Genomic DNA, 26,468 nt, shown 5'->3' on the forward strand with positions numbered 1-26,468 from the left:
GGATGGTGGAGTACGTGTAATTATCTAACAGGATATAGAGTTCATCATTTATGGCAGTAGTTAATGCTCTACTCATGATACTGCATATGCACAAGTCCTAATAACCAGCTGCAACTCTATCATGCATAAGGCTGACTACGAACAGCACCTTATCAATCCAATACAGAGAAGTAAATATAAATACGGCATATGAATCATATCCAAAGTCACCACTCGCTCTATCAATCGCTACTCCATAATACTCAACCCGACAGGTTCGGGGAGTCCCAGACATCATCGCAACCACAACGCCTACCCAAGATATCAATCACGGTCATAAACCCAAAACAAATGCCCGCCAAGCTGCTGATACACAATCATACAGCCTCCGGGATGTCATCATCATTGATCCATTCCTTAGACACACACACATCCAACGCCAGTATGCAAAGATTCCACGCACACAAGATCAAAATACCCAAACTTGACAAACCAAAAAGGGTCATATGCACAGACATAGACCTACATGCCGAGAATCAAGACAAATAATATAAATAAACATCACACCATGTCCAACAAGAAACAAAATCGCTCAAGGGGTATATTCTGATGCGCACATCATAACCAGATATCGCCTTCTTCGCCATTCACCCATCTTTGCCAAACTCGTTCGTAGGCGTCCTCAAGATCTCGAACCCATCGCTTCGTATCAAATAGCCTGCTGGACCACCGCTCCTCGAACAGCATCCGGCGCAGGTCGGCTAACCTGCCCGTCGCACGTCCCTGTCCTCCAGGCTGGTACTTCAGACTGTGACACAGGCGAATGGCCTTGTCCTCATAGTCTTCGTCCGACATAGCGATCAAATCCGACTGAGCCTCGCGGCCTGCGTCAGACTTCGGCAGAGCACTGCTCAGAATGCTGCTTGCCATACGCGAGCACATCTTGTATTTGTACCGAGGAAGTGTCAAGAGGGGCGTGCCGCTCCACAACACATCGGTCGCTGTTGTATGAGCATTGCATTCAGGCGTGTCGAGGAACAGATCCAGGATCTTTGCTCGCGAGATGTGCGTATTCTTGGGCGCAACGTCGGTGAAGATGATCCGAGATGCCGTTTCTTCCCCGGCCCAGGCAACGGCTGTCTCCCGAAGGTTCTGTTCGCCGAGGTCGGGAAAGCGGAGGAGCCAGAGGACGGCATTAGGAATTCGTGCCAAGATGCGTAGCCATGTGCGGAAAGTCGTGGGTTCAATCTGACAAACTGTTAGTACGGGCTGAACTATCCTCCTGTGCTGCACCTACCTTGTACAACTGGTTGAAGTTCCCAAGTATGATGGTGTCATCACTAAGATTCGGAAACAACTCCTTACGCATGCGCCACCGTCGGGTCTGCTCTTGATCCCAAGCAAGGCGGGGATCTTGAGCATCGGGAGCGCTTTGCCGATGATCACAGCAGAAGAAGGTGTCGCGGGTATAGACAATCTTCTCACCGTACACCCAGTTCTCAAGATCCTCACCGTGGTCTTCCTCCAGTAGCCGGTCCTCCATCCGTACGTTGCGCCGCCCGGGTGAGAGGGTCTCAGGAGGAATAGAAAGTTCATCCGCAAGGATGTAGTCACACCATTCCGCCCCAAGAGTCCCTGCAAAGCCCATGAAAGACATGTGAATTGGAGCGGGCCTAGCAGCAAAGACCTCATTCCGGGCACCGCGGGTGTATCCATTCAGGTTGATGAGGATATGGATTCCGTCTTCAACGATCTGCCTGACAAGTCGATCGACGGGCCATCCACTAGCATCGTGAAAGACCGGTGCTTCTTTCTCGATTTGCTGCCGATGGATCGACTTGTCGCTCACAGTCGTAGCGTAGCAGTATGCCTTCACCCGCGAAGGATTGTGCAATCCAAAGACGGACTGCATCAGATGGGCAAGCGGGTGGTTGTTGAAGTCTGATGATACATACCCTACCTTGATGTAAGGGTGCGGAGGGGGAGGCGGAGGGAAAACAGTAGCAGGCAGCCACGGCGAACGCAAGGTGGAACAAGAGATACGAAGCCCATTCCGCTGCGAGATTTGCCGAATTTGCTTCGCTGACAGCGGGCAGGTGAAGGTATGGAAAGGCAGGACTGTCGGTGCATTTGGCGCCGTCAGGCCAGAGGGAAGCTGTGGACGCCGATATTTGGTCAGAGGGTATTCCTTGCCATAAACGTACCGATCCTGATACCACTGCCAGGTAATCGCCCTGATGGCACGCTCCACGATCCTGACAATCCTAGAGCCCTCCCACCGCTGACCTGACCACGACTGCAGGATCTTAGCTAGAGTGCCAAAAGCGACATGGCCGCGCGAACCGGCCGCGGGAGCCAGTTGCGCGCACAGCTGCTCGATCACGTTGGAAGTAAGCAAACCACGACCCCAAGCTTCCCCTTCTTTGAGTTGGCGGTCAACGATTTCAACAACTCGTTTGATCCAGCCAGTCCCGGTTTCAATAGTGTATGCGTCGCGGATCATACCCTGTTCATCGACATGCCACCGGTCTCGGAATCCATAGCCGTTGCCAATGCCACCGCGGCCAACCCAATTGCACACAGAATTCAGGGCGTTGGCTAGGCCACACACCGCCTCGGCGAATTCAGGATTCACCTTGACGGCACGCTTGTAGTAAACGATAGCATCGTTGACGCGGCCGGCATCTTTGACTGCGTTCGCCAGATTCGCCAGCGCAATGTCAAAGTTACTATCGCAATGAACAGCTTGTTCGTACATTCGGATAGCCGCTTGCAACTGGCCAATATCCTTGAGAAGGCTTCCGAGATTTGTGTAAAGATGGGCATGTCGCGAATCAAGGTGTAGACCGTAGTTGTAATAAGCGAGAGCCAACGATATTCCCGTACCGGGCACCACACCAGGTATTTCGGGATGCTGCATCTCTCCGCTTGGACGGGGGAGAACTTTCTTGGGCGCATTGTTTTGGATGCCAGCCAGCAAAATACCAACATTATTTGCGGTGGACGGACTTGGCTGAAGAGAAAGAGAAAGATAATAAAGTGCCAGAATATCGCGAACGCCTGGAGCAGCTCTGGGAACACCGGAGCTAGAAATATTAGACATGCCGTCTTGATATATCTTAGCTAGAGAGAGCAACGAATTGCTGGTAGTGGAGATGGCGGCCTTTCGTGCCAGACCTTCTGGCACATATTTGATCCCCGGGGGTGTTCCGCAGGGAGCAAAGACCAGCTTTGCGGTCTGCAGAGCATGGTCTGGATACAGGAGAATGGTCTCCTGCTGCCCACGCTGCTCTGGGCCGGGGTAACCGTGATGCGTACCCTGCGTGAAGGCCGAGAATATCTGTTTGATCAGGCTTTGGATCCCATGGCGCCTTCTTCCAGCTGCAATCAGAATCGCATCCTCAAAGGCCACGGCAGCTGCAGCATTGTCGCCCAGAGCATATAGCATGTTTCCCTTGGCGTGGACGAGAGCCAGCATTCTGCCATTATCACAGCCAGGTATGGCGTAGCCGCTGGAACCAAATCCAGCTGACCCAACATCTGCCGAGCCCCGATTTGCGGCAACCGACCTACCAAAGTCGTCATCGTAATCAAAGGACGCTTTCTCGTAGGAACCCAGATCGGACGCACTCGACGCTCTGCTCTCCGCATCGCTCTCGGGTTCACTCGCGTGTTCGTCGGACGCGAAACAATCGCCGTTCTTAGGGGAGCGTATGGAATTCTGTACGAACTCAATGATGTTGACTGCTTCCTTGCCGCGTTGGCTGCTGCACAAAAGACCGATCAGGTGTTCTACCGCTTCAAAGAAACTCGGGCGGAGCTTGACGGCACGAAGCCAATGTTGCAGCGCCTCTTCTCGGCGATCCAGCGCCAGGAGCGTGGCCGCAAGGTTGGATATCGCCTCCACATGCCTGTGCTTGGTTAGACAACTCAGCTACTTACAGACAATCGCATACTCACGTTGCATCTCGAGCGATGATTCTAGTATACCAACGCATGGCCTTATGATAATCCCCAAGCCCATAAGCGAGACAGCCTCCAAGAAGCATGCCATCAATCCACTCCCAACCACTTTCCGCACAGAGATGGGATAACATTTCCAAAGATGATACAGCATTCGCTGTGATAGAACCCTCGTTCAACGGTGCGGCACCGAAACGAGCCGTTGCCGTCGATGCAGTAAACCGTCCAGTGTGGCGGAGCCGGTCGAGCATCTGTACATCGGTTGCAGCTTGCGGGAACTGAGACAGTGAAGCACGTTCATACCGACGGCCAGTTTGAAAGCTGGCAGTATCGTTCTGGCCTATGTTGCCAATGGTGTTGTTCCTCTGAATATGGTCATACTGGCCCGTAGTGTAGTTATTGTGACGACTCGACTCAAGAGCATTGGTGCTGGAAAAATCCAGACCAGGCTGACGCGGTGGTTTCGGGTATATACTTGGTTTCAAGAATCGCTGACTCTGTCCCTCAGCAGCCGCATTCGAGATACTATTCCGTCGTGCTTGGTGAATCGATGCCAGTAGGTCAACGTAAACACCATGAGCCCATGTCAGCACCTTCTCCTTAAACTCCACATTTGTTGCCTGTGGGCTTGCGGTAGAGCCCAGTTGGGGCCCTTGAGTACTTGGAGGGCCCGACCAAGACGGACCTGTCTCGTGAGCCGGTTGATGCGAGAAGCCAGGGGTAGGATTAGGTTGGCGCGTATGATACGGCAATGTGCGCTGGCCGCCTGAAAGACCAGCAACTTTGTGCTCCGAATGACGCCGAGGAAAGTTGTTTTTCATGGACAACTCAGAGTTGACCATTCCAGCAGGGGCCTGATTCCACGCCAGGCCCGGGTCGGGATGACTTCCCGAGGATATAGCGCCCCGGCTGAAGGCCTGTTGGCCTGCGTCGAATAATTGAAGGGCGGGTGGGTTCGTCGCCTTTGCAAAAGGAGTGGGCGAGTCGAACCGGGCATCTCGAAACGCCGCTGGGCGATACGGAATATACACACCATCAGGCCAATATGGACCGTATGGTCCTGTTCCTGCCGATGCGGTGGGACCGACACAGGGCTGAAGTGTCGCTGGTAGAACCGTGGGAACATAGGCGCCATTGTGCCAATAAAATCGCTGCTGCGAAGGCTGCATTGGAAGTGATTGATTCAGCATGGAGTCCATTCCCGGAACATAGTTCAATGAACGAACCCAACTGGTGCCATTCACTCCTTGTGTCAACTCTGTTGGGCCTGCATTAGTTCGGCTCGAATCATTTCGATATACCGGCGGGAAATTCAGGTGCTTTCCGGCCGAAGACTGATCCAGATTGGCCTGTTGCCAAGTCTCCATTGGGAATCCTGTATGAGGCGGTACCAGGTGGCCCGAATCGATCGGCGAGACCAAGAGGTGCTTGCTCGCGGGCTGAAGGGTAGTATCCCCTGGTGTGCCATCATACCCAGCCGCCAGTGTCCCGTTCGGTGTTTTCCTTCGTAATGCGTGCTCGCCAGCACTCTTCGGACTAGGTACCAGACCCGTGGCATCGGGTACCTCGAGGCGTTGTATAGGATGCGGATATTGCAGCCGAGATCGAGCTACGGACTGGAACGAGCCTTTGCCGAAATCGCTGCGGGGGAGTGACGTGAGAAATGATGTATTGCGGTCGTAAGGTCCATTTGTAGCGTCGGCACCGTGCCGATAATTAAGGTGGTGCGGCTGGACTGGCGGGAACGGTGCTACTGAGGGCAACATCTTGACCTCAATCAGTGTGAGCACCGTCTTCTTCCGCCGTAATTATATAAATATATGCAAGATCAAGGTCGAAAGTCGGAGAAAGAGAGGAGAGAAGAAAGAAAGAGAGTGTGAGAGAGAGGGAGAGAGGGGGAGACCGCGACGGAGACGTATAGGGACTCAGATTGTCGAGTAAAGGGAAAAGCAATGCAGGGATCTCGTCGAGGCGGTTCGGGGCGATCGAAATCAGACAGCGATGGTCGACGGGGTTATCACTCTCGATGTATTATCAACAAGCATCCTCCTTGAAACGTTTCCTACACCTCATCCTGGGCATGAGCCGGCTCAGTTGACACTCAGCGAAGGCGCCCACCGCTTGACCCTGGGCTCGACATGAACGCTGATTGTGGCCGGCAATGACAGAAGACGCAAGTGCGGGAGCGGCGAAAGTGATGAAGGAGGAGGAAGAGGAGGAAAGGAAATCGAATGGAGGCTGAGTCCGGGGCGAAGATACCATTCACGAAGCCGCTGGATTCCAGAAGATCAAAGAGACACGCAGGCGATCCGCTCCGACAACGCTATTTGCTGCGTGAGAGACAGGTGGGTGAAGAAACGATGCAAGGGAGGGAAAGGGATCGATGAGAGAGAATCACAGCCCTAGTCAGCTTGCTAGAGCGCCCACACTGACGCAGGTGTCCGCACGACGCGATCAACCACTAGGCAATCCTGCGCTTGGCAGAAATGCTGTACTTTGGGGGGGTGGTGTGAGTGGAGTGCGAAAGAGGGGGAAAGGGAAAATGGGAAAAAGAGAGTGACCGGCAGGTAGGCTGACCGAACAAACGGATGTTTAGTTGAAGGATAGGATAATGGCTAACGCAAGTGTGGTAGGGAAAGAATAGGAAGAATTGGCAAGATGAATAGAGAGGGAGGATTAAAGAGCCCGGGGACCCAGATCTGCCCCGATGTCACGACCGACGAAATCCGAATCAGGGAAACGATAGTGTAGGGGAGAGGTTGAACATGGCACCACTAGCTGATGGCAATCACAACAACTTTAGTGTGTCGGGATGTTTCTCTGTCCTCTTGTCTTTTGATATGGGAAAGAGAAAAAAAATTAATGATTTTTTGTTTTTCTTTTTCTCTTTTCTTTTTTTCTTTTCGTGTTCGTCTTTTGACGATCTCTTTTTTCCCTCACAGGATGGGGAAGAGCTGATTGGACCGAAGTACTCCAAACTGTGATGCCTCAGATCCAAGGCACCGCAGGGCTGGCTGTTCAAAGCGGAGAAGATTCAACGGCGGGCGGAGAGGTCAAAAATCAGCAGGGGAATAATATGAGAAACAGGCGCAAGGAAACGCTGATGATTCCCCGAAGAGATTGAGAAGAAAAAAATAGTTGAGTCCGGGGTAGGACTGGCCAAGACCGTGAAGAAAGAAAGAGAGAAACAGAGGTATGCGACCAACGGGAGGGAAAATAGAAGAAAAGGATAAAAAAAATTCGATAAGGAATTCCGATTGAGGTGGAAGAAGATGGAATTGAAGCCTTGAAGAGGAAAAATAAAAAATCAAAAAAATCAAAAAGGCCAACTACTCTACTTACTTGCACAGAAGATATCCATACGGGCACTGAGCTACTACGAACTAACTCACTAATGTAGCAGACAAAGAGTCATCGACGAGCCAGAGTCTCCATCAAGCGGGACGCGCATCATGACAGAGCGGAGCTTCCTAAACGCAAGCAGTGGGCGGCGGCAGCCTATAGCTCCCGTTTTGTTTTAGGGTGGTTCCTTTTTTGGGGTGGGGGGAAGGCAGCCTGAGTGGGTTCTGAGGATGGACCAGCGGGAGTGGAGCCAATAGGCGCTGGCCTGGACCAGGGTGGAGTGGAGAGGAGGTTACTGAGTTGGGACGCGGGTGGGTTTGGGCGTCCAGGTTGATTACCTGGTGGTGGCTTGGGACCAAATGAGAAGAGAGGAAGGGGGGGAAAGGGAAATGAAAAGCAGAAAAAAAAATATGAAATTCACAAGGAAAAGGAAAACCTCATATATCATGTAGAAATAACGAAGAGAAGAAAAAAATAAAATAGAAAGGTGCATGCACATAAGTATAAACGCCATAATCTGTGCAAATTGATTTACTCTGAGCGGATACTACTACGGTGTACTTACTATCTTACTCATTGATGACCCCTCTGTAGGTACAGTACCAAATTAATGCGGAAAATTTGGTAAGTGGCACAAAGGTATAACACGCGGTGGCTTGAAAGGGATGTGTTGCCTCAAAACGCAGATATGCGACCGATCCAAGGGAGAAGCAAGCAAATCCTCCCAAATCCTCAACCTAAATAATTATAATACCTAGAGAATCTTTCTTCTTCCCTTTCCCTCACACCCCCCACCTGAAAACCGCGAAACAAGGGAAACACGAACATCCATCACATTTCAGTCCCACCCGAGGATACTACGATCCAACGGCCAGGATGGACCGGCGCTAGCCACTTGGGCGCAGGCAACGAATCCAGGCCTGTCTAACGTCAGTGGACCAGCAGCCATGGCCCCCCCGGTCGCAAGTGGCGCCCGCAGTGGTCAAGCCTTGGGGCCTTGGGGGCCTCTTGGAAGTTGGAGTTTGGGAGGGTTTGTTTGGTGAGCGCGGAAGGGCGATCTGGCACCTTCGGTGGGTTCGAGTGGAGTCCGTCAAGGATTGGCCTGCGAGCTGGCCTTGGATGGGTGGAATGAAATTAGAAAAGGTGGGTTTCATAATTTTGAGATTTAAATGAAAATTCAATCAATATTGTGAATATCTTATAAGTATCATATTACTACTTTGTATATCCCGGAGTATATATAGTATATAAAGGAGAGTTTTATTGGGATGTTATATCGATATTGATTTCGTAACCCATTCTACTTAGCAGTGCCGATTAATATGTAGGGATATTATCTTAGAAGACTTGTCAATTAGTAGTAGTCAAATAGGAGAGTTTCGCAAGGAAAAGAAGCAAGATTGAATTAGCAGTATCCATCCGATGTACTAGTAAGTAGTAGTAGTAGTAAAAGTCGTATACTAGTATGCGTATACATCGCCGCGAGGCTGAGACACCTGGCCACAAGCCCAAGGCCAGCATCATTCTGCAGCCCTGGAGGCATCCAGAGGCTGAAAAGAAAATCCCAACCTTAGACGCATGCCGCGTCCGATCAGGTGGAAAAGATGGCCGAATCATTGCCATAGGATAGATATCTCAGGTATGTCAATATGTATGAGAAGTATGCACTATGTGGTACAGAGTGCGGTGTTGTTATAAAGGAGATGATTGTCGACGGATTTCTGATAGGCCGCCTTCCCTCTTGTGACAGCAACTGCTGAGCGTTTTCTGTCGCTTTGATCCGTGCCTAAATGTAATTACTAGCCAATCCATATTTCCCCTACACACCATACATCAGAAGTTATCGCGGATATGATTTGAAGATGTCAGATATTCATGTCATTCATCAGGCCTCCCCTTCCCCATTCTGGAACCAACAACATGCTGCATTATTATTATTATACTTTCGAAATTCCACCCTTCTCCCCTTTCTCCCCAAATTTATTCTTTCCCCCGGGCGTAACTCAAAATCTAGGTCTCGGGAATGGATGAGGGATCCATGAAACCTACCTTAGTTTCAAGCACCCCGTTTCCTGTATCCCATCCACTCAGACAAGACCATTCCAGCCATCGTCTTTGACCACAGATCTAAGTGTTACCAGAGTTTCCAAGTTTTCACCCTTCCCTTCCTCTCTGTGCTATCCCAACGGTACGGTCATCTCCGTCGTCCAGACTGGACACAGTAATAGAAAACAATGTAAAAAGCAGATACTTTTTTAGTAAGTAGGGACGGGGATCAACGAGGGGCAGCGGGACCGGGGCCGCCCTGGAAGTCCCAAAAAGATTTAATTTAATTGTAATAATAAAAGAAGAGTAGGCTGTGATAATCCATGGGCCATGTCACGAGCGGTCTGGCGATGAGGATCGGCAAACTTTGCTGCGCTGTGGCTCTTCCTGCCTCTCCACTCCCGTAGGCGCTTAGAAGAGGGGGGGTTTCTGGTCTGTCTAGAGGATAGTTGTACAGTAAGTAGTAGTAGTAGTAGTAGTAGTAGTAGTAGTCTAGACTAACTAGCTAGGAGGAAGGAGAGGAGAGAAAAGGAGGGAGAAAGAGAAATTGAACTGGCCAAAGTCAAATCCATTTATCTTCTTCGTCTCGTGGCCGTTGTTTTAATAATAACTAAATCTCTTTCGCTATAGATACTTAGGAGGTATTCTCGGTTAGTTGCTAGTTAAGTTAGCATTATACATAGCCAAATCCATCCATTCGTATGGAGGCGGAATCGAACACATCCACCACCCACCCCCATCAATCCTCCCGCCATGTTTCACTTCTCCCAAAAGGACACAGCATTTTTACTTCATTCCATCATGCTGAGCTGGCCACAAAAGTAAAATAAAAAAAAAGACTGATGATGATCACGGCCTGAACCTGACTGCCTGGCTGGCTGACTCAGCCAAGATTGTGAGTCACGAGAAAAAAAGATAACTTTCCATTCCATCAACTCAACTAAAGTGGGATGGATGCAGTCTTATGCATGTCGGTGCGCCTGTCTGTGCCTATCACAACAACAACTTGCATTCTGAGTCGCAGTCATCGCCCCTTCTGATGGAGACACTTACTTGCCCCATCGTGGACTACCTCTCTTTTCATTTTCATTATCCACTCACTGCCTCACTCATTCGTTTGTTCATTCTTTGATCATCTTCTCTTTCTGCCTACGGACGGAGTACCGTTACCCGGGATCGGTTTTCGTTAAGGGGGGGGGGGAGAGGAGGGCCCAGGCGGCACCTGCAGCTCCGGGCGCGTATCAGGAACGCCGCCAATTGAACCATCCCAGTAGTTGGTGGCACTGTACTTAAAAGTCCCCGGTGAGTGGGGAAAGCTCATGGAATCTTCGGGCTCTCGGTGTGTCCGGGCGCGGCCCCATCCGATTCCCAGCCTACGTAGATGGTTGCTGCTGTTGCTGTTTGGCGACTGTCGATGCTTCACCACAATGGTATGCACGGAGTGGACTATTAGATGGGGCGTAGGTATCCATCCGTCAGGCGCGAGACGGCAATAGTTGTGGCTAGTATGTGCATGGGAGGTGCCGATCGTCCAGTCGGTAGTACTTGTGAATCGATATATTCACGCGGTCTTGATGGATTTGAAGGAATTGCCGAGGCATAGTGGCTATACGAAACTTGAAGGATGGGAAAGGAGTAAATTGCATTGTTTGAATTGAATGGATTGTCTACGATCGTCAGACATGTGAAAAATGTCTGGGTCTAAATTGGTGATTTTGACCGTTAAATGGACCACTGTATCCACAGAAAGAAGCACGAGGCTCCCCTCGAAGATACCGCGGTGAGTAGCAGGTCGGTTTGCTCTTCTTTGCTTAAAATAAGCCTATACCACGTTGTGATATGACAATTCCAGGCCCGAAGGCGGGAAAAGACGGTAAGGGCCAGAGTGTTGCAAAGGTCATCTGGGGTGGGACTCATTATGATCCAGCTTGCATAGATAGCAAGTAAACCATATGTGAGACGGGAGGAAGAGAAAAGGGGCATCTCAACGGAGACGTCGAGTGAAAACACTTATCGAATTCGAAAGAACAGAAATGGGGAATCTAAAGTCATGTCTCATAAAACATTTTTGTTTCGAATAAGATGATCATATTCCGTAACTAGCATGCCGGTAAGAAACCACGACCGCCGCGAATTTGAATCATTTACTCGGAGGGGACTGCAGGACAGTTAGTGCCGAAGTCTCAGATGATATGGTATATGGGTTGACATACTGTCGATCTCGCCAGCCTTGACGTCGTCGGAGACGTCCTTGGGGCTGCGGCCATCGACCTGGCAACCGACAGAGAAAGCGGTACCGAGGATCTCAAGGACGGTACCCTTGAGCTCCTTAGCAAGAGAGCGGTGGCGCATCTTGCGGGCGATCTCGATGATCTCGTCCAGAGGGATGGACTTGCTGTGCTTGATGTTCTTCTCCTTCTTGCGGTCACGGGGAGGCTCCTTGAGGGCCTTGATGACCAGGGAAGAGGCGGAGGGAACAACGGAGACCGCGGCCTGACGGTTCTGGATGGTCAGGCGGACGGTGACACGGAGACCCTTCTATAATACCCAAAAAGATGTCGTTAGCACTGTAACCTCCTATGCTTGATCCGGACGCTGCGCTTACCCAGTCACCAGTGTTCTTGGCGATATCTTCACCGATCTTCTTGGGGGACAGACCGAGAGGACCAATCTTGGGAGCCAGAGCAGACTGGGCACCGACCTCACCACCAGTCACTCTCAGGTGGCTAAAAGAATCGTTAGCACCTCCGTCAAAATAATGCGCCGAGTAATAAAAACCCCAGGATATGCAAACTTACATGATCTTCACCTCATTGGGGTCGAACTTGGGAGCTGCCCAATGGGATACATATTAGTTCGCCTATTCGATTTCACCAAGGAGATGATACTTACGCATGGCGAGTGCGAAAGGTCGTCAATCGTCCTTGGAAGGTGTCGGGATGGTTGGTACGAAGAAGGAAAGAAAAATGCTGTTGAGGCCGGAAGGTTATTTAGCTGCCGTTGCGCCTGCGCTAAGCGAGACCCAGAAGCGGTAAGTCTGGTAGGGCTCAACCCATGACTATCACGTGATTAAACAGGGACAATACTTGTCTTCCCGAAGCGGTAACTACTAACTACTACCAGATACGTAGCACTAAATATCAACATGATGCTAAATGATCCACTTCTTGATCCACTCATATTACGATATTTTGTTTGTATTCAATTGGTGAATCTAGGTAGTTGCTATATTCCAGGGTAACGAACAAAAATCAATAACCGCTAAAGATACAAACGACCCGAGGACTGGCGCAAACCGCCCCTTGCTCTCGTCATGGCCATTACCTCGTCAAATCTAGCTGGTTCCGGAAACAGCAAGCCTAGGGCACAGGGTTAGCAACGGCCTTGATCTCCGGGTTGATCAAGAAATGACTTACTTCATGAGGTGGTCCATGAAAGTCTGCAACGAGACATCATCAGTGAAGATGGTCTGCGACGTCACACCTCCGCCGTATCCTCCTGTCGTGTGAGTGGTAGATGGGTTCAGCTTGGACAAAAGGAAACGAGCCTGGGAGCCACCAGCATCGCAAACGATGAAACGGGGCAGTGGGAAACGGTCGGAAATCAATTCCTGTGTAGACTAGTTAGCGTGTATCTCGACAAGTTCGATATTGCATGGAACGAACCCTAGCGTCTTCCTTTGGTTGCTCAAGGAGCACCTTCAGGTTCTCGTAGCCCTCCTGATCCTGGTAACCAGCCTTCCTCCATTCCGCGATAGTCTCGCCGTGGAAGATCAGAATGTGGAAGAAAGTGTCCAGAAGAAGGATGTGAGCGGGCTGGATAGAAGCCGAATCTAAGAGCACAGGCTGGCTTCCTTCGTGTTCAAGGGAGTAGGAATCCAAAGTTGGCTGAATCATAACAAGAGAGTCGCCAACATCTTCGTGGTTAAGCACATGCCGGTAGAAAGCAGTCTCGTCAGGCGAGTTGTTGAATACCTGCAAGAACTGGCTTCGGCGCAGATGGAACATAAATTGAGGGTAGAGAGTGAAGTTCTTCTCCAAGCGGAAAGACGTCGGGTCATCTTTCCGGTAGTCGGCGAAACGAGAGCAAAGTCTGATGAGCATCCGGTCAACCCATCTGAGCACATCAGGACCATCGTCAACCTCAGCCTTGAACACGGCGATGCGGGCCATCAACACGGCAGCTGCTTCCTGGTCGAAAGACTGCGCCAGGGTAGGGTCACCGGCAGGACCGCTGAGCGGCCGCGCGACCGTCGTGACGCGAAGGTGGTAGTGACCCGACGAGTGCTGGTAGTATGTGAGGAATTGCATCATTCCTCTTTGAGGGCCTGGTTGCACTGCTGCAGGTCCACCCTGGTTTGCTATTTCGAAGTAGACGCCGTAACTCGAGGCAGGGTCAATTCCACACATCTTCCATGCGCAAGTGTTACCGATACCACATTCCGTTTCCCCGACAGAGCTCGACTTCTTGTTCAGGGAAACAGCATGACCGATAAGACCGGTGACCTTGAGCTCCTTGGTAGTCAGCACCTCAAGAGATGCGTTGAAGCCCATGAGCAGGTTATCGTTGGCATCCTTGTCGAATATCCTAACGAAGGACTGTTTGAATTGTGAGGAGGTGAAGCTGTCTGTGAGAAGAATATGTCCGCCGGTGTAGTTGGCAAGGTTCTTCATCTCCAGCATACCGACCTGATCGAGGCAGCCGGCAAAGACATCAACAATATGTCCGTTATTGGCAGCACGCTTAGCCATGTTGTCATAGAACTGAATACATTATTAATACTGTGAAAGAATCCAAGGGATGTCGGATCAGCACGCACCTTAACGGCCTTCTTGTAATATTTGATGTTATCGCGGTCAATATCGTGGTGTGAACGAATGGGTTCCTTCAGCTCAGGACCGACGACGTGACCGGGACCCTCAGTGGCCGGTCCGCTGGTGAAGACCATAATGCGGCCACCAGCATTCTGGAAGGAGGTCTCGAGCAGACCCACGGCGACGCTGAGAGCAACACCAGTGCATCTGAGAGGTCGCTTGTCGTTGGCAACAGGCCACGGGTCACGTTGGAGCTGTTCGAGCACGTTGGTGATCTGGAACTCGGCCTGCTGAACGGGAAGGAGGAAGCGTGCCGCAGGGCCAAGCGGGGGACGCGCGGGTTGCTGGGGCATGTTCGGGCGAACTCCGGAAGCAAGACCAAGCATCTCCTGGACCTGCTTTGCGGCGTATTCCTTGCTGCCGCGGAACACATAGGACTTGGCGCACTCGGTGTAGCCGAGCTCATGTACTTGTGCCTGTAGTTCACGGTCAACAACACACCCTAACATGAACCAAATGTAGATAGATAGTTGTATATCCCTACCATTGTACCGTATGTGATCAGACCAACCAACGCATTCACAGGCAGCAATGACAGACTCATGATCAGAGAGTCCTTCAGGGCCTTCAGACTGTCATCGTCCTGGCAGGTATCGACAACATAGACGAAGATAGGGGGAGCAGGGGCGGGGCGTGCCAATTGGTACTCGATTGTCGTGCTCATGGGGTGAAGCTCTGGGGGTATCGTGCTCTCCGTGATATCCTTGTAATGAGGGGGCAGGGGGTTGCGCATAAGGCAGAAGGGGCATATCCAGATGCGGGCCCGAACATCAACGTTGCTATGCGATGTCAGCCAAGTCGTTCATATTGCCATGCCTGCTAGCAGTTGAGAGGAAGCCATACGCATAAGGATTCAGCACCGCCCGACAAGGCGCCTTGCAAGTGACGGGCTCATATTGTAGCAACGGAGAGTCTGGCTTCTCCTTGAGGGGTGTGTAGACGGCACCGATGGGGACAACAAGGCGGGATGCTTCCTGTCAAAGCACAAGTTAGCAGATATGGGCAGGAGGGTCCCATAGAGCAGACGAACCATGCGAGAACTCGGAAACGTGTTCCAGCTGAGTCTGATGCCATCGCGATCCTCGACATCACTCCATTGGTCCTTCAACGCTTCGTAGTCCATGTTGGCGGCCTGGGGAGGAACGGGGATTCCGTAACTGGAAGATAACGAGGGGAGATCTAATCGGGCAGGAACAGGGCCAGAAATAACAAATATAAACAACGCAGACCGGTTTGCAGGAGGTCCCTCCTATATCACAACCCAGTCACGGAATGGGCAACGCCAGCAGCTGTTGTCCGGAGACTATGCGGGGATCAGGAGACTGTTGTGTGAAGCGGCACCTGTTGCCATAAGGCCAGGTTGCAGCATCACTGGTCGCTGCGGGCACCCGTACACCGCGCTAGTGCGCTTTAAAAACCCGCTCATCTTCCCTCCACAACAGTTTTTCTTTCTTTTTCTTTCCAAATATTCTTCACAACGCCGACTCCTTTCCTTTTCTATGGCAGCTTCCATCCACTCAGTTGGTGATTTTGTCTAAAGTGTCGAGCGAAGAGTAAATTAGACCCGTTGCTGGGCACCTGGCTTTGAAAGGACGTTTTGTTCCTTTTGGATAATTTGGGAATCAGCTGTGGTCACATGCCCTTTTATTAATCACCGTTACTGTGGTAGATTTACGCGTAAAAAGAGCCATCGATGTGCGCTCCGAATTAATTGTCTCGGTGCATTCCATGCTCTTAAATTTACATAAACTATCTACCTCAAAATGGGACCAAACGCATTCTCCCATTTCCAAAAGAAAAAAGCCTGACCCGGAACGCCCGTATGGTGGAATATTCGCAAACCGACAGCCAAAATGCAAGAGAGGAACGTGGCTTCGTGGACCTATCACAATGACGTTAGGCATCCTTGGGTGCCTTTCCCATTTGCTTCAAGAGAAAGCTGCGCTTGAAGTAGGTATTGGGGTGCACGATGGTGTCGAGGTCAGTTTGGTTCCATGTACCGTCTTCCTTGACTCTCTTAATATCTGCTTTGTGGGTATGTTCGAAGACCCTGTTGCAAGCGATATGGAACCGCATTTTCTCGACATCCTCTCGCACACCACGTAGGACGTCCCTGTCATTGACTCCTGTAGACTGAAGAAGACCGATCAAATTGTCGACAGAGAAGTGGCGGTACGGGCAGCCATGGGTCTGTCCAACTCCCGGGTTTGAATCACCCAGGATCTTTTGGCAGGAGTACGGAGGGTATCCCCGGCCTCTGCGGTTCTGATCACCACCAACATCACCGTAAGCGTGGCGGATATTGTACTTGTACCGGGAGTTGAATTCGTCGTCGGTGAGCCCTTTGAAGCCTTGACGCCAAAAAACAATACACTCCTCCAGCGACAATCCAATTCCCTTGAGGAAGAGGGTATATTGCAGTCGTCCGTAATGCTTCAAGTGGTTGTTCTTGCGTAGGTTCATGTGAAGACTGCGCATGCATAGTGGAAAATGCTGAGATAGTCGATCGATGTTGTTCGCAGTAATCGGGGCGCCATCAACAAATCCTTCGTTCTCCGTGTACACCGACTCGGCGCTTCCAAAGTTCTTCGAGAGGTGATTGAGAATCGGGGTGAGGCGATCATCTTCATCCAAGCGCGGCAACGCCCGGCTTGTAAGCTAGCAGACGTCAGTGCCATATAACAGTCCATGTCCACCGTTTTCACATACCTCAAGAGCACGCTCCAATCGAGCCGTAAACTCTGCTATGATCATGCTGAGTTGCTCCCTACCAGGCACATACGCTTTCCCCTTGGATAGGAAAACTGCCCGTTTCTCTACCAACTCCGGGACTTTTTCCCAGTCAACCTTGTACCAGGTCTCATCGTCAATGCGACGTAGACCCGGGGAGGCGGCGAGCAATTGTTCTGCCAGCCTCTGTTTCTCCTCATCATCCACAGGCTCCCAATCGAGATTAAGACTCTCGATGAAAGCGCGTCGTTCTCTGGTGTCGTCGCGTTGGAAACGGAATCTGAAAAGCATAGTTTCGGCTCTCACGAAACGCCGACGGAGTTCCTCTGTGGCCGAAAAGGCGAGGCGTAAGATGAAATGGGAGTAGTGATCTTTCTGGCGTTCATTTTTCAGTCGTTGATCTGCCGCACCGTTGGAGGAGGATGTGTTGGAGGATAGAGGGAGGTATTTTTGGAGGTGAGGTGTGATATGCGCTTCGGTCTCTGCCGGCGACTTGTTTCGATAAGAACAGGCTTCGATTTCAGCCAAGACTGTCAAGGATTGTGAGTATCTATAGTATACTGGGATTTTGAATTGAAGAACCTTTCAATCGATCAATGGCCCATTGCTCGAATTGTTCGAGGGTGATCTCGTCGGTCGGGGGGATTTCATAGAAGTTTAAGCGATGCGGATAGTCCTGTTGCTTGAAGACCGGAGTCGCGAATTGTTTCTTTTTGTGGTCGAGGGTTGCCCTTCTCTTTGGGTCAATTCGGCGAAAATCTTGCCGGATCATCTTGTTTTCCAACAGCGATTTGGACGCTATTGAGGTGTCTGGTCGTTGCTTGATCTGCTGCAGTTCAGCAACACCTACTACTGGATGGCCCATCGCGCGACGGACGCGAAACGCGGGCAAGACGCGCCACGATCACGTGATACATAACTTAATGTAATGCTCGATTGGGACATGTCAACACCGCAGTGGTGCAGCAGGGATACCGGGCTAATTGATGGGGTAAAGATTCACAAGTAAGTGTATACTACTGAGCTGCGTCTCAAATGTCCCACTTGAAGCAAGCGCTAGCATGTTACACGCATGTGGGATACTTCCTGGGCTTCGCCGGTAGTGTCATGACAGGCTCAAAAATGAAGCCAAATGGGTGGAACAGCCAACATCATTCTCTTCCCCTCTGCCAGCTACTAGGTATCTAGTATCTGTATACAGTACAGTCCTCTCCTACATACCATAGTTGCTACGCTTAAGGGACGGAATCACTGTGAAAATAATAGCCGAGGCTCACTGTAGAGACACCCCATACTTCGTACTCTACTTCCAAGATTAGCTCGACAACGTAGCATGTGAGAAGTAAACATGGTCTGACCCTCTGCATGTACTTTGTCTTCGTCCGAATTCATAGTTAGCACTGTGGAAGAAGCAGTCAATTGCAACGCCAAAAGCCGACATTCCCATGTGTCGGTAAACGCTCCGATCTCCGCTCACCGATTTCCTAAATGGGCAACCATCTACAAACCCCACGGAAGGGCGTGCTTTCCCCGGCTTGAGAATTGTCGACGTATCAGCTGAGCACCGACCTGGCCCGATAAGCTGCGCAAACTATTATCTTCTTCTACCAGTCCTGCAATCCTTGTCTACACCCTCTCAACTGTTTCCCTGAGCCGCAATGGAGATAATATAGTGTGCCCGCCATTCCTCCACTTTCCCCAAACTAATTGTTGAGGTACCCGCCTTTCGCCCTACCTTCAAATACTCAACGACGGCTGCACCAGAGCACCGAATTGCCTCCAACCCCGAGACTATATCGACAGACCTCATAACCGAATAGCGCGCGAAATGACCGCTACAATCCGGCAGCTCAGAAAAGCAGCCCGAATCATTCTCGTCGGTGCTCCTGGTGTCGGCAAAGGTACGCAAACTGAGCGGCTCCTCGCCAGATATCCAGAGCTCGCCTCCATTAGCTCCGGCGACCTTCTGCGCGAAAATGTCCGCAGGAAGACCCCTCTAGGTAAGTGACCTTGAGTTTGCAAGATGCTTGGGAGGCAGGATCTGTCTAACGGTTTCCGCACTCAGGCCTTCAAGCAGAAGCCACAATGCAGTCCGGCAACCTTGTCCCCGACTCGATGATTCTCGACCTCATATCCTCTGAATTCAAATCACGCGGCTGGCTCTCGTCAGCGCCAAGTTCATCAATAATTCCCTCTGCATCTTTTATCCTTGACGGCTTTCCGCGCACTGCGACCCAGGCTTCAAGCCTAGAAACCATCGTTCCCGTGAACTTCGTCGTCCACCTCGTCACACCTCCTTCCGTCATTCTCTCTCGGATCGCGTCGCGCTGGGTACACGAGCCATCCGGGAGGGTTTACAATACCGATTTCAATGCGCCTAAAGTTCCCGGCAAGGATGATGTCACAGGGGAGCCTCTGACTCAGAGAGAAGATGACTCGATCGATACATGGAAGCAGCGATTGCACAAGTTTGAAGAAACGAGCAAGGCATTGCTAGAACACTACCAGCGTAAGGGCTGTCTATGGCGTGTCGAGGGCGACACAAGCGATGAAATCAGTCCGAAGCTTTTTGCAGAGATTGAGCGGCAGTTTTGCTAGAGTTTTCCCACCTGATGGTTTCCAAACCTCACCCCCGGTCCTATATACCTTCTTGTACTATATATCGGTTATATTCTGACTCTATGCTTGTTGGCGTCGCATCCCTGCAGTCCTGGAAGGGCAGCAAATGGGGACACTGCTTTTTTGTACCACTTCTTTACACCCAGACACAGCTGGCATCTTTTCGTGGACGAGTTAAAACCTAATGATCAGTCTAACGATATTAATGAGTGCCGCAATGATAATGGATGACCAGACATTCATCTATATTATTCCAAATATACAACCAAAAGATCAGCTGCGCAATGCAGAGAGACACATAACGACAGGGATATCTATCAGTATCAGCCGTATCATCATCAAAACTTGAGCATCATGCAACCACATCCCAAATCACAAACGCCCCCATTGCGAATCGCAAGCATAAGTAAAAATCCCACCGGGCCTACTTCTTCCCCTGCCCCCCATCCTCCATCCCCGTCCTAGTCTTAAACTCCCTCGGACTCTCCCACGCATCCCTATCCTTCTTGAACCCCTTCCACAGCCCCAACCCCCTCGCCTTCGCCCACCACTCCGCACTCCGATACTTCTTCTCCATCACCTCACCCCCGAACTCCGCCCCAACCTTCGCCTCATACACCGTCGCCAACCCCTTCCTCAACATCTCATACCCGACATCGCGCCTCCGAAACGGAATCGGGAAATCCAGCGCCCGTCGCACAAACACCGTCGCCACTACCCGCTGATACTGGTCCTGTCGGTGCACGTAGATCCGCACGCGCCGGCCTGTAAGATACCCCGTTAACCACTCGTGGGCTTCTTTACCGAAGGGCTGCGCGGGGCGTCCGAAATGCGCTTGTTCAGGGGCGTCGACGCCGGCTAGGCGGACGTGAATCTATTCAATACCCAGTCCTATGTTAGCTACAAACCACTCCCCTATGGTATACATGTAGTAAATAGTATAAGGGGCATACAGTCTGATCCCTCAATTCCTTCCGCGTCGTGGGAACCTTCTTCCAGGGTACCCAACCCCAGCCTGCGAGTCTACCGCCAGGTGTATGATAGATGCGGAAGTTGTCGCCATCGCCCACGCTGGTTACTTTTCCCAGGAGACTCCGCCGACGGTAATATGCGGGCGTGATGTTGACGGCTGTGGGGAATCGACGGAGGTAGGTCCGGTGCAGGGTGACGGCGCCGAGGATGCCGGTTGTGAGGAATAGTGTTGGGATGAGGGTGCGGAGTTCGGTGTAGGCGCTCCAGTCGAGGAGGTTCTTGGGGTCGTTATTGTTGTCTGTGGTGGTGGGGTGGTCATTGTTGGTGGCTTGCGCGTTGGAAGTCCATGGCGGCCATCGCATGACGGCTCATGCTAGGACTTCTGCTTCCTGGCTTTGATGTGGGGGTTGCGCGGTGAGGGCGCCGCTTGGAGGTGAGAGTGGGAATTGGGAATTGGGTGTGTAGTTGGTATTGGGGGAATTAGGCTTGGGGAGAGGAGAGTCTCCGGTTTGATGTTTATTCGGGCCGTACGATGATGAGCTGTTGCCGAGGTGAAAGTTTGGCGGTCAGTGAGCTCCATTTGTCCCGGGGGCGGAGGAGTGGTGGCTGTATATAGTAGTTATCTACGTTTCGAGAATCTAGATAATTGGTCTTACGAGAGCGCTGATACCCCTGATGTGATTTTAGGGTACAGCGTATCCAGTCAGTCCCTTGATTCGAATTGCATAGATTCTTTTGATGCTATTGTATGTTCTAGATATTGAGCTGTTATTATCTATAGACAACTGCAGTAGTATCTTCGGTCATACCAGAAACTGACAAGACAGACGAAATCCCACAACCAGTGCGCCGCAGTGAGAAGAAACGAATTCGTACAAAAAGAGAATGGTAGTTACCGTGCCATAAATCAATCAATCAAACGTCTATTTGAGGGTCGCGGGCAGACTGGTCTTTGCTGTCGATGCAGCGGAGTCCGCCAGCTTCTTGAGCTTCTGCTCTCTGATCTTCCGCAGGTATACGAAAAGAAGAACGAAAATAAGTTCAACCCTGGTCGCTGTCAGCATGTGATTGCGCCCCTTCATCCAGACTAAACATACCTCTCCTTAGTCATCATCAAGAAGCCTTGTACAAGGAGTCCCTTCATGATCTGGGGTCCAATTCCCTTGAAGAGGGACAGGAGACCCTCATTCTGCACAATATATCGCATGACCTCGCCGAATGTTTTGAAAGGCTTTCCTTCGCGACCCGGAGGTGGGCGAGACTGAAGGCCGACCTTGGCCACAATCAATGGTTGCGTCGCAATAGTAGCTAGCGCCTTGGAGAGAGCGCCGAGGACTGCAAAAGTAATCGGGTTAGCTCACGCCATATAGGTGGTGATAGATATACTTACGGAAAGCTTCCCAAGGCTTCAGATTGTTCTTCCCTGGGAAGATGATATCTTTGAGGCGCTGATAGGCGCCGTATGTGATTGCCGGGTTGACCACCAGGATCAAACTAGCTTTGAGTCCTCTCCATAGACCGGTCCAACCATCTTCACTATCGACAATCTCCTTTCCAGTTTCAATGAGGCCCTTCCGCTCGCTCTTGTCTTGTGTCTGTTGCCGTGTGGTGATAACGGCAACGGGGATAGTGAATATCTGGGCGACCGCGCCCGCCACGGCACCGAGGGAAAGCTCAATGGCAGTTCCAGGGGGTTTAGGAACCTTGTTGGATGCCATGTAGAAGGCCCTCACAACGGTGTACCAGTAGAAGTAGGCGAAGTTGGTGGACGCCACACCGATGAGAGAGCCGGCGATTCCGGAGTATAGGCCTTCGATTCCTTCCTTCTCGACAATCTTGGTGATCGCATCTAATGTCGATTTATAGTGAACTGTTTCGGCATTCTCGTCTTTCGAGTCGCTTGTCTTGACTTGTACTTGGAGTTTCGTCTTGACACTGTGCATTGACGCATGATTATTAGCGTAAATACTCCTTTTCGGGCTTTAAAGCGACAACAGGTCCTTGCATACAGATCAAGAGGGTAGACCAAAGCGTTTGCTAGAACTGCACCTGTAGCACCCGCGACGGCACTTCCCCAAGGGGAAAGTGCGGGCTTCGACTGGCCGGCCATTATTGTGACGAGATGAATTAGTTGGTAGATTAAGTGGATGAGGTATTTGGCGTAACGTGAAATGCGAGAAGAATGTCGACCAGCGTCCCAAGCCGTTTATTGAAACACTTTAACCGAAATGCCAGTGTCGGACTTATTACTTGAGAATAATATGGCGGTGCGGAATAATAATTGGCGATATTTCGGAGCGGGGACTCCCAGGAGAGTCTAGCAGCTCACAGGGTGGAATGATCGGAGGGTGACAGAAGAGAGTGTCTGGGCTGTGCGAGAGGACTCTGGCGACCGCAGTGTTCACAGTTTGAAGCGATCACAGGCGAAGTGGTGTCGAGTGCTTTGGTCAGTGCCTGGTCAGTGACTGACAAAACCAGAAGCCCGGCAAGCAGCACAATGAGGGCAGGGATACTCCGAACAAGCAAGTCAAGGCAGATGAACCTCGGCGCAGCGATGGCGCGCATGACGAAACGAGCCTCGGTCCGATGGCCGGCCTGTTGATCGTTATCGCTTTGGGTCACCCACTGTTTCCTGCCCACTGCCGTCTCTCCCCACCGACACGCGACGGTTACCAACTCCATACTATCTAGTACCACCATTCACACTTCATCTGCCGACCTTTTCTTTGGTGTTTCATCTTCCTGACTAACCCATCTGAAGTTTCCTTATCTTTGGGTTATCTGGAAGTGCACGTTCCCCTTGTCTATTATTGCTTTGGGACTGGCACATTCCTTAAGGTAGTGGACCTCGGATGTCATCATCGGAGATACTAGGTCCCCTTCGGCATGATCATCAAGTAGTGTATTACTGCCTCACATCTGATAGGTGCTAGCCGAATCTGCAGTAGTTGCAGAGAGGCTGGTTCAGCAGAATGTCTAGACCGAACGCTGCATCTACAAAGTTCTTAGTCAACCAGGCCTTGGTAACTATTCTCCTCTTTTCTACTTCCAGCTCGGTGTCGATCACCACCATAAAGGTTCTTCTGACTAACCAGTAGCCAGAAAGCTGAACGAGATGCATCTAGTGCTATTACTCAAGGCCAGGCCCTTGAGTCTGCTATCGACGCCGCCGAAAATTACATGAAGGCGTTGAGTCTGACAACCGAATCAAAGGATAGACAGGCTCTTGATGCGAAATGTAAGGAATGGCTCACACGGGCAGAAAAGATCAAACAGAACAAGGACTGGCAGGCCGTTGTCCAGATTCAAGGGAAAAGCGGTCTCACGGCGCGATTTCCCAAATCCACACGTAAACTTACCACACGTGAGGAGATTATTCTGCTTGAGAGCGCAAAGCTAAATGGCTTTATCTTTCCTCCATGGAAAAATGCCCCGGGCCCCGAAGATTTTGAGAAGGGAGTTGAAGGGCTTTTTACGTACGTCTATCTAGTCCTTGATGTTGGAGGCATCATCAATTTGATTTCTAGATGCTGACTGGGTCCAGTGACAAGCCAGACCTTCACCTGTCCAAACAGCAAAGGCGCATTCTGGCAGGCTGGGAGCGTCCCTCTGAGCTGTTGTCTAAGCATGCAAACGGCATACATGGCCTGAGATCAGGAATGCCTGTGATGTCGGTTTCAGGCACTACAGATCTCGTCCAAGATATGTTGACCGACTGCTCCGTCGTTGCCAGTCTCTGTGCTGCTACATCAAGGTCGGAGCGTGGTCTAGATAAGGTATGATGTTCTTCAACATGACATATCTGCAAGGAACATGCTCCTAACAATTACAGCACCATCTTCCCATCGTTTTCCCCTGCGAATACGGGCAGGTAAATCCAATAATTTCCCCTTCAGGAAAACACATATTCCGCTTTTATTTTAATGGATGTTTCAGAAAAGTTGTCATTGATGATCGCTTGCCGGCGTCAAAAACAACAAGATCACTTCATGTTGTTGATCGAAATAATCCTAACTTTCTGTGGCCGGCCTTTGTAGAAAAGGCGTATCTGAAGCTTCGCGGGGGCTATGACTTTCCTGGGAGCAATTCTGGTACCGATTTGTGGGTCTTGACAGGCTGGATTCCCGAGCAGGTCTTCCTCCATCAAGATGATGTAACTGCAGAGCAACTCTGGAGGCGGCTATTCAAGCGCTTCCGGCATGGCGATGTCCTACTGACGATAGGTACGGGCAAATTAACCGAGAGGGAGCAGAAAGAACTAGGCTTAGCGAGCGAACATGACTACGCTATCTTGGATATGAGAGAGCAGAGAGATCGTCGCCAAATGCTTGTAAAGAACCCATGGGCAGGTGACGATGCCACCACCGGAGATATCGCAGACAGTTTCGGACTTGGACATACATCTCACACCCCTGCGTCCTCCTTACCTAGGACCTACTGGATGGATTGTGAGAGTGTCCTACAAAACTTTGAGAATCTGTATTTGAACTGGAATCCGGGAATCTTTCGCTATCGGGAAGATATTCACTTCACATGGGACCTTTCAACTGCTAGAGGGGTGGCTGGCTGCTTCGCGAAAAACCCCCAGTTTGCTGTTACCTCTGAAATTGGCGGTAATGTCTGGCTACTGCTTGGGAAGCACTTCAGGTCGATTCATCATGATGAGCAAAATCAAGTGCCCCAAGACGATCTGGAACCAGGATTCATTAGCATCTACGTGTTCAACGCAAATGGAAAACGAGTGGCATTAAGTGAAGGTGCCCTTCACCGCGGACCATACGTTGACTCGCCAAATACTCTCATGAGACTGGAAATGCCTCCAGGCACGACCTACACTGTCGCGGTTTCTGAGCAGTCATTACCCGCTGTCAGCCAGAACTTCACATTGTCGGCTCTGTCCGACAATCCCTTGCTCTTGGCGCCTGCCCAGAACCGATACGCTTGCCTGACAAAAACTCAGGGAATGTGGATGCCTTCCACGGCAGGAGGAAACGCCGAATCTGCCCGCTACCCGCTTAATCCTCAGTTCCGACTCGAGGTTCATGACGATACAGATATATCAATTCTGCTGGAACCATCGGAGCCGGAGCTCGCTACGCATGTCAAGTTGTTCTGGTCCAATGGACAGCGTGTGACTAGGGTTCGGAACCGCGATATCATAACCGATAGCGGTGATTACCGGCGTGGCGGGTCTCTTGCGGAAAAGAAGAGACTCGGCGCTGGAGTCTACACGCTCGTCTGCTCAACCTTCGCCCCGGACCAACTTGGGCGGTTCACACTCTGGATTTCGTCGGCATTACCGTGCGACGTGAAGCCGCTTGCACCAGAGGCAGCAGGGCGACGAGCAGTCATATCTGATATCGGGGTCTTGACTCCTGGGAAAGATCGGATGCTGGCATCCTTGGAAACCAATCGCTTGACCCGCATCAAGCTGATAGGACGGAGCAGAATGTCTACGATCGGAAATCGCGCCGTTGGCCCGTCTCCAATGTTGATGACAGTAGAGCTTGGTCAAGGGCCGTACAAAGAGATACTGGCTACTTCTGAAGACGGGAACCATAGTGATGCGATATCTGGAGTACGAATTGAGGACTTCGATCTGCATCCGGGTCTCGCAGATCAGGGTGGAGCCTGGATAGTCATTGAGAGAATTGGAGGACCTGGGGGACAAGTTGAGGACCACTTTGAAGTCGAAGCTTTGGCTGAGGAGCGGGTGGATATCGGCGAATGGATCGTTGAGGATGCATGATTGATTGATAGTTCTCTTAACTTTGGCGGAGGGTTCTTTGCAGGACTGGCATGGGTTAACCGGCGTGGGAAACGGCGTGAAGACTTGCAATATCTAGCTTTGACAATTAGCTACATACTCTGACCAGGAAAATAACATGATCTATTTGGTTGAGGTAATCTGGATTTACATGTTGTGGTAAACAACGTAGTACA

General features: G+C 50.9%; 9 protein-coding genes across 9 annotated transcripts; 2 read left to right on the plus strand and 7 right to left on the minus strand.

Annotated features, from left to right (window-relative positions):
- Nucleotides 1-562: 562 nt before the first annotated feature.
- Nucleotides 563-5,842, minus strand: BO85DRAFT_271093 (UDP-N-acetylglucosaminyltransferase). The gene is made up of 3 exons (XM_025655090.1): nucleotides 3,940-5,842; nucleotides 1,277-3,890; nucleotides 563-1,227 (listed from the first exon to the last, which is right to left on the minus strand). Exons 1-3 carry the CDS (start codon nucleotides 5,706-5,708, stop codon nucleotides 598-600), a joined length of 5,013 nt encoding a protein of 1,670 aa, XP_025516203.1. The 5' UTR covers nucleotides 5,709-5,842; the 3' UTR covers nucleotides 563-597.
- A 2,224-nt stretch (nucleotides 5,843-8,066) lies between these two features.
- Nucleotides 8,067-8,553, minus strand: BO85DRAFT_271110 (uncharacterized protein). The gene has a single exon (XM_025655091.1). The coding sequence runs from the start codon at nucleotides 8,436-8,438 to the stop codon at nucleotides 8,172-8,174; it is 267 nt and encodes an 88-aa protein (XP_025516204.1). The 5' UTR covers nucleotides 8,439-8,553; the 3' UTR covers nucleotides 8,067-8,171.
- Nucleotides 8,554-11,156: 2,603 nt separating this feature from the next.
- On the minus strand, nucleotides 11,157-12,226 carry BO85DRAFT_512354 (60S ribosomal protein uL11; the record flags this gene model as incomplete). Its single annotated transcript, XM_025664649.1, has 5 exons — nucleotides 11,157-11,488; nucleotides 11,544-11,868; nucleotides 11,936-12,056; nucleotides 12,129-12,162; nucleotides 12,223-12,226. The coding sequence occupies 5 exons, from the start codon at nucleotides 12,224-12,226 to the stop codon at nucleotides 11,475-11,477; spliced, it is 498 nt and encodes a 165-aa protein (XP_025516205.1). The 3' UTR covers nucleotides 11,157-11,474.
- Nucleotides 12,227-12,509: 283 nt separating this feature from the next.
- Nucleotides 12,510-15,514, minus strand: sec23 (GTPase-activating protein SEC23). The gene is made up of 7 exons (XM_025659919.1): nucleotides 15,235-15,514; nucleotides 15,048-15,178; nucleotides 14,689-14,983; nucleotides 14,150-14,620; nucleotides 12,996-14,093; nucleotides 12,747-12,940; nucleotides 12,510-12,689 (listed from the first exon to the last, which is right to left on the minus strand). The coding sequence occupies exons 1-7, from the start codon at nucleotides 15,325-15,327 to the stop codon at nucleotides 12,665-12,667; spliced, it is 2,307 nt and encodes a 768-aa protein (XP_025516206.1). The 5' UTR covers nucleotides 15,328-15,514; the 3' UTR covers nucleotides 12,510-12,664.
- A 324-nt stretch (nucleotides 15,515-15,838) lies between these two features.
- On the minus strand, nucleotides 15,839-17,768 carry BO85DRAFT_395207 (DNA primase subunit PRI2). The gene is made up of 3 exons (XM_025656950.1): nucleotides 17,517-17,768; nucleotides 16,914-17,464; nucleotides 15,839-16,862 (listed from the first exon to the last, which is right to left on the minus strand). The coding sequence occupies exons 1-3, from the start codon at nucleotides 17,704-17,706 to the stop codon at nucleotides 16,101-16,103; spliced, it is 1,503 nt and encodes a 500-aa protein (XP_025516207.1). The 5' UTR covers nucleotides 17,707-17,768; the 3' UTR covers nucleotides 15,839-16,100.
- A 730-nt stretch (nucleotides 17,769-18,498) lies between these two features.
- BO85DRAFT_477009 (adenylate kinase ADK2) lies at nucleotides 18,499-19,961 on the plus strand. Its single transcript, XM_025662810.1, has 2 exons — nucleotides 18,499-18,934; nucleotides 19,000-19,961. The coding sequence occupies exons 1-2, from the start codon at nucleotides 18,763-18,765 to the stop codon at nucleotides 19,530-19,532; spliced, it is 705 nt and encodes a 234-aa protein (XP_025516208.1). The 5' UTR covers nucleotides 18,499-18,762; the 3' UTR covers nucleotides 19,533-19,961.
- BO85DRAFT_519195 (thermonuclease family protein) lies at nucleotides 19,730-21,060 on the minus strand. The gene is made up of 2 exons (XM_025665027.1): nucleotides 20,507-21,060; nucleotides 19,730-20,427 (listed from the first exon to the last, which is right to left on the minus strand). The coding sequence occupies exons 1-2, from the start codon at nucleotides 20,885-20,887 to the stop codon at nucleotides 19,978-19,980; spliced, it is 831 nt and encodes a 276-aa protein (XP_025516209.1). The 5' UTR covers nucleotides 20,888-21,060; the 3' UTR covers nucleotides 19,730-19,977.
- Nucleotides 21,061-21,233: 173 nt separating this feature from the next.
- BO85DRAFT_519196 (putative peroxisomal carrier protein) lies at nucleotides 21,234-23,034 on the minus strand. The gene is made up of 4 exons (XM_025665028.1): nucleotides 22,535-23,034; nucleotides 21,916-22,460; nucleotides 21,623-21,860; nucleotides 21,234-21,572 (listed from the first exon to the last, which is right to left on the minus strand). The coding sequence occupies exons 1-4, from the start codon at nucleotides 22,633-22,635 to the stop codon at nucleotides 21,449-21,451; spliced, it is 1,008 nt and encodes a 335-aa protein (XP_025516210.1). The 5' UTR covers nucleotides 22,636-23,034; the 3' UTR covers nucleotides 21,234-21,448.
- A 142-nt stretch (nucleotides 23,035-23,176) lies between these two features.
- BO85DRAFT_519197 (calpain-like protease PalBory) lies at nucleotides 23,177-26,430 on the plus strand. Its single transcript, XM_025665029.1, has 4 exons — nucleotides 23,177-23,548; nucleotides 23,628-24,001; nucleotides 24,070-24,301; nucleotides 24,358-26,430. The coding sequence occupies exons 1-4, from the start codon at nucleotides 23,498-23,500 to the stop codon at nucleotides 26,272-26,274; spliced, it is 2,574 nt and encodes an 857-aa protein (XP_025516211.1). The 5' UTR covers nucleotides 23,177-23,497; the 3' UTR covers nucleotides 26,275-26,430.
- The last annotated feature ends 38 nt before the right edge of the window (nucleotides 26,431-26,468 follow it).

The sequence above is a fragment of the Aspergillus piperis genome (genome assembly GCF_003184755.1).
Source record: "Aspergillus piperis CBS 112811 unplaced genomic scaffold BO85scaffold_7, whole genome shotgun sequence".
In the NCBI taxonomy this organism is placed as follows: Eukaryota; Fungi; Ascomycota; class Eurotiomycetes; order Eurotiales; family Aspergillaceae; genus Aspergillus; species Aspergillus piperis.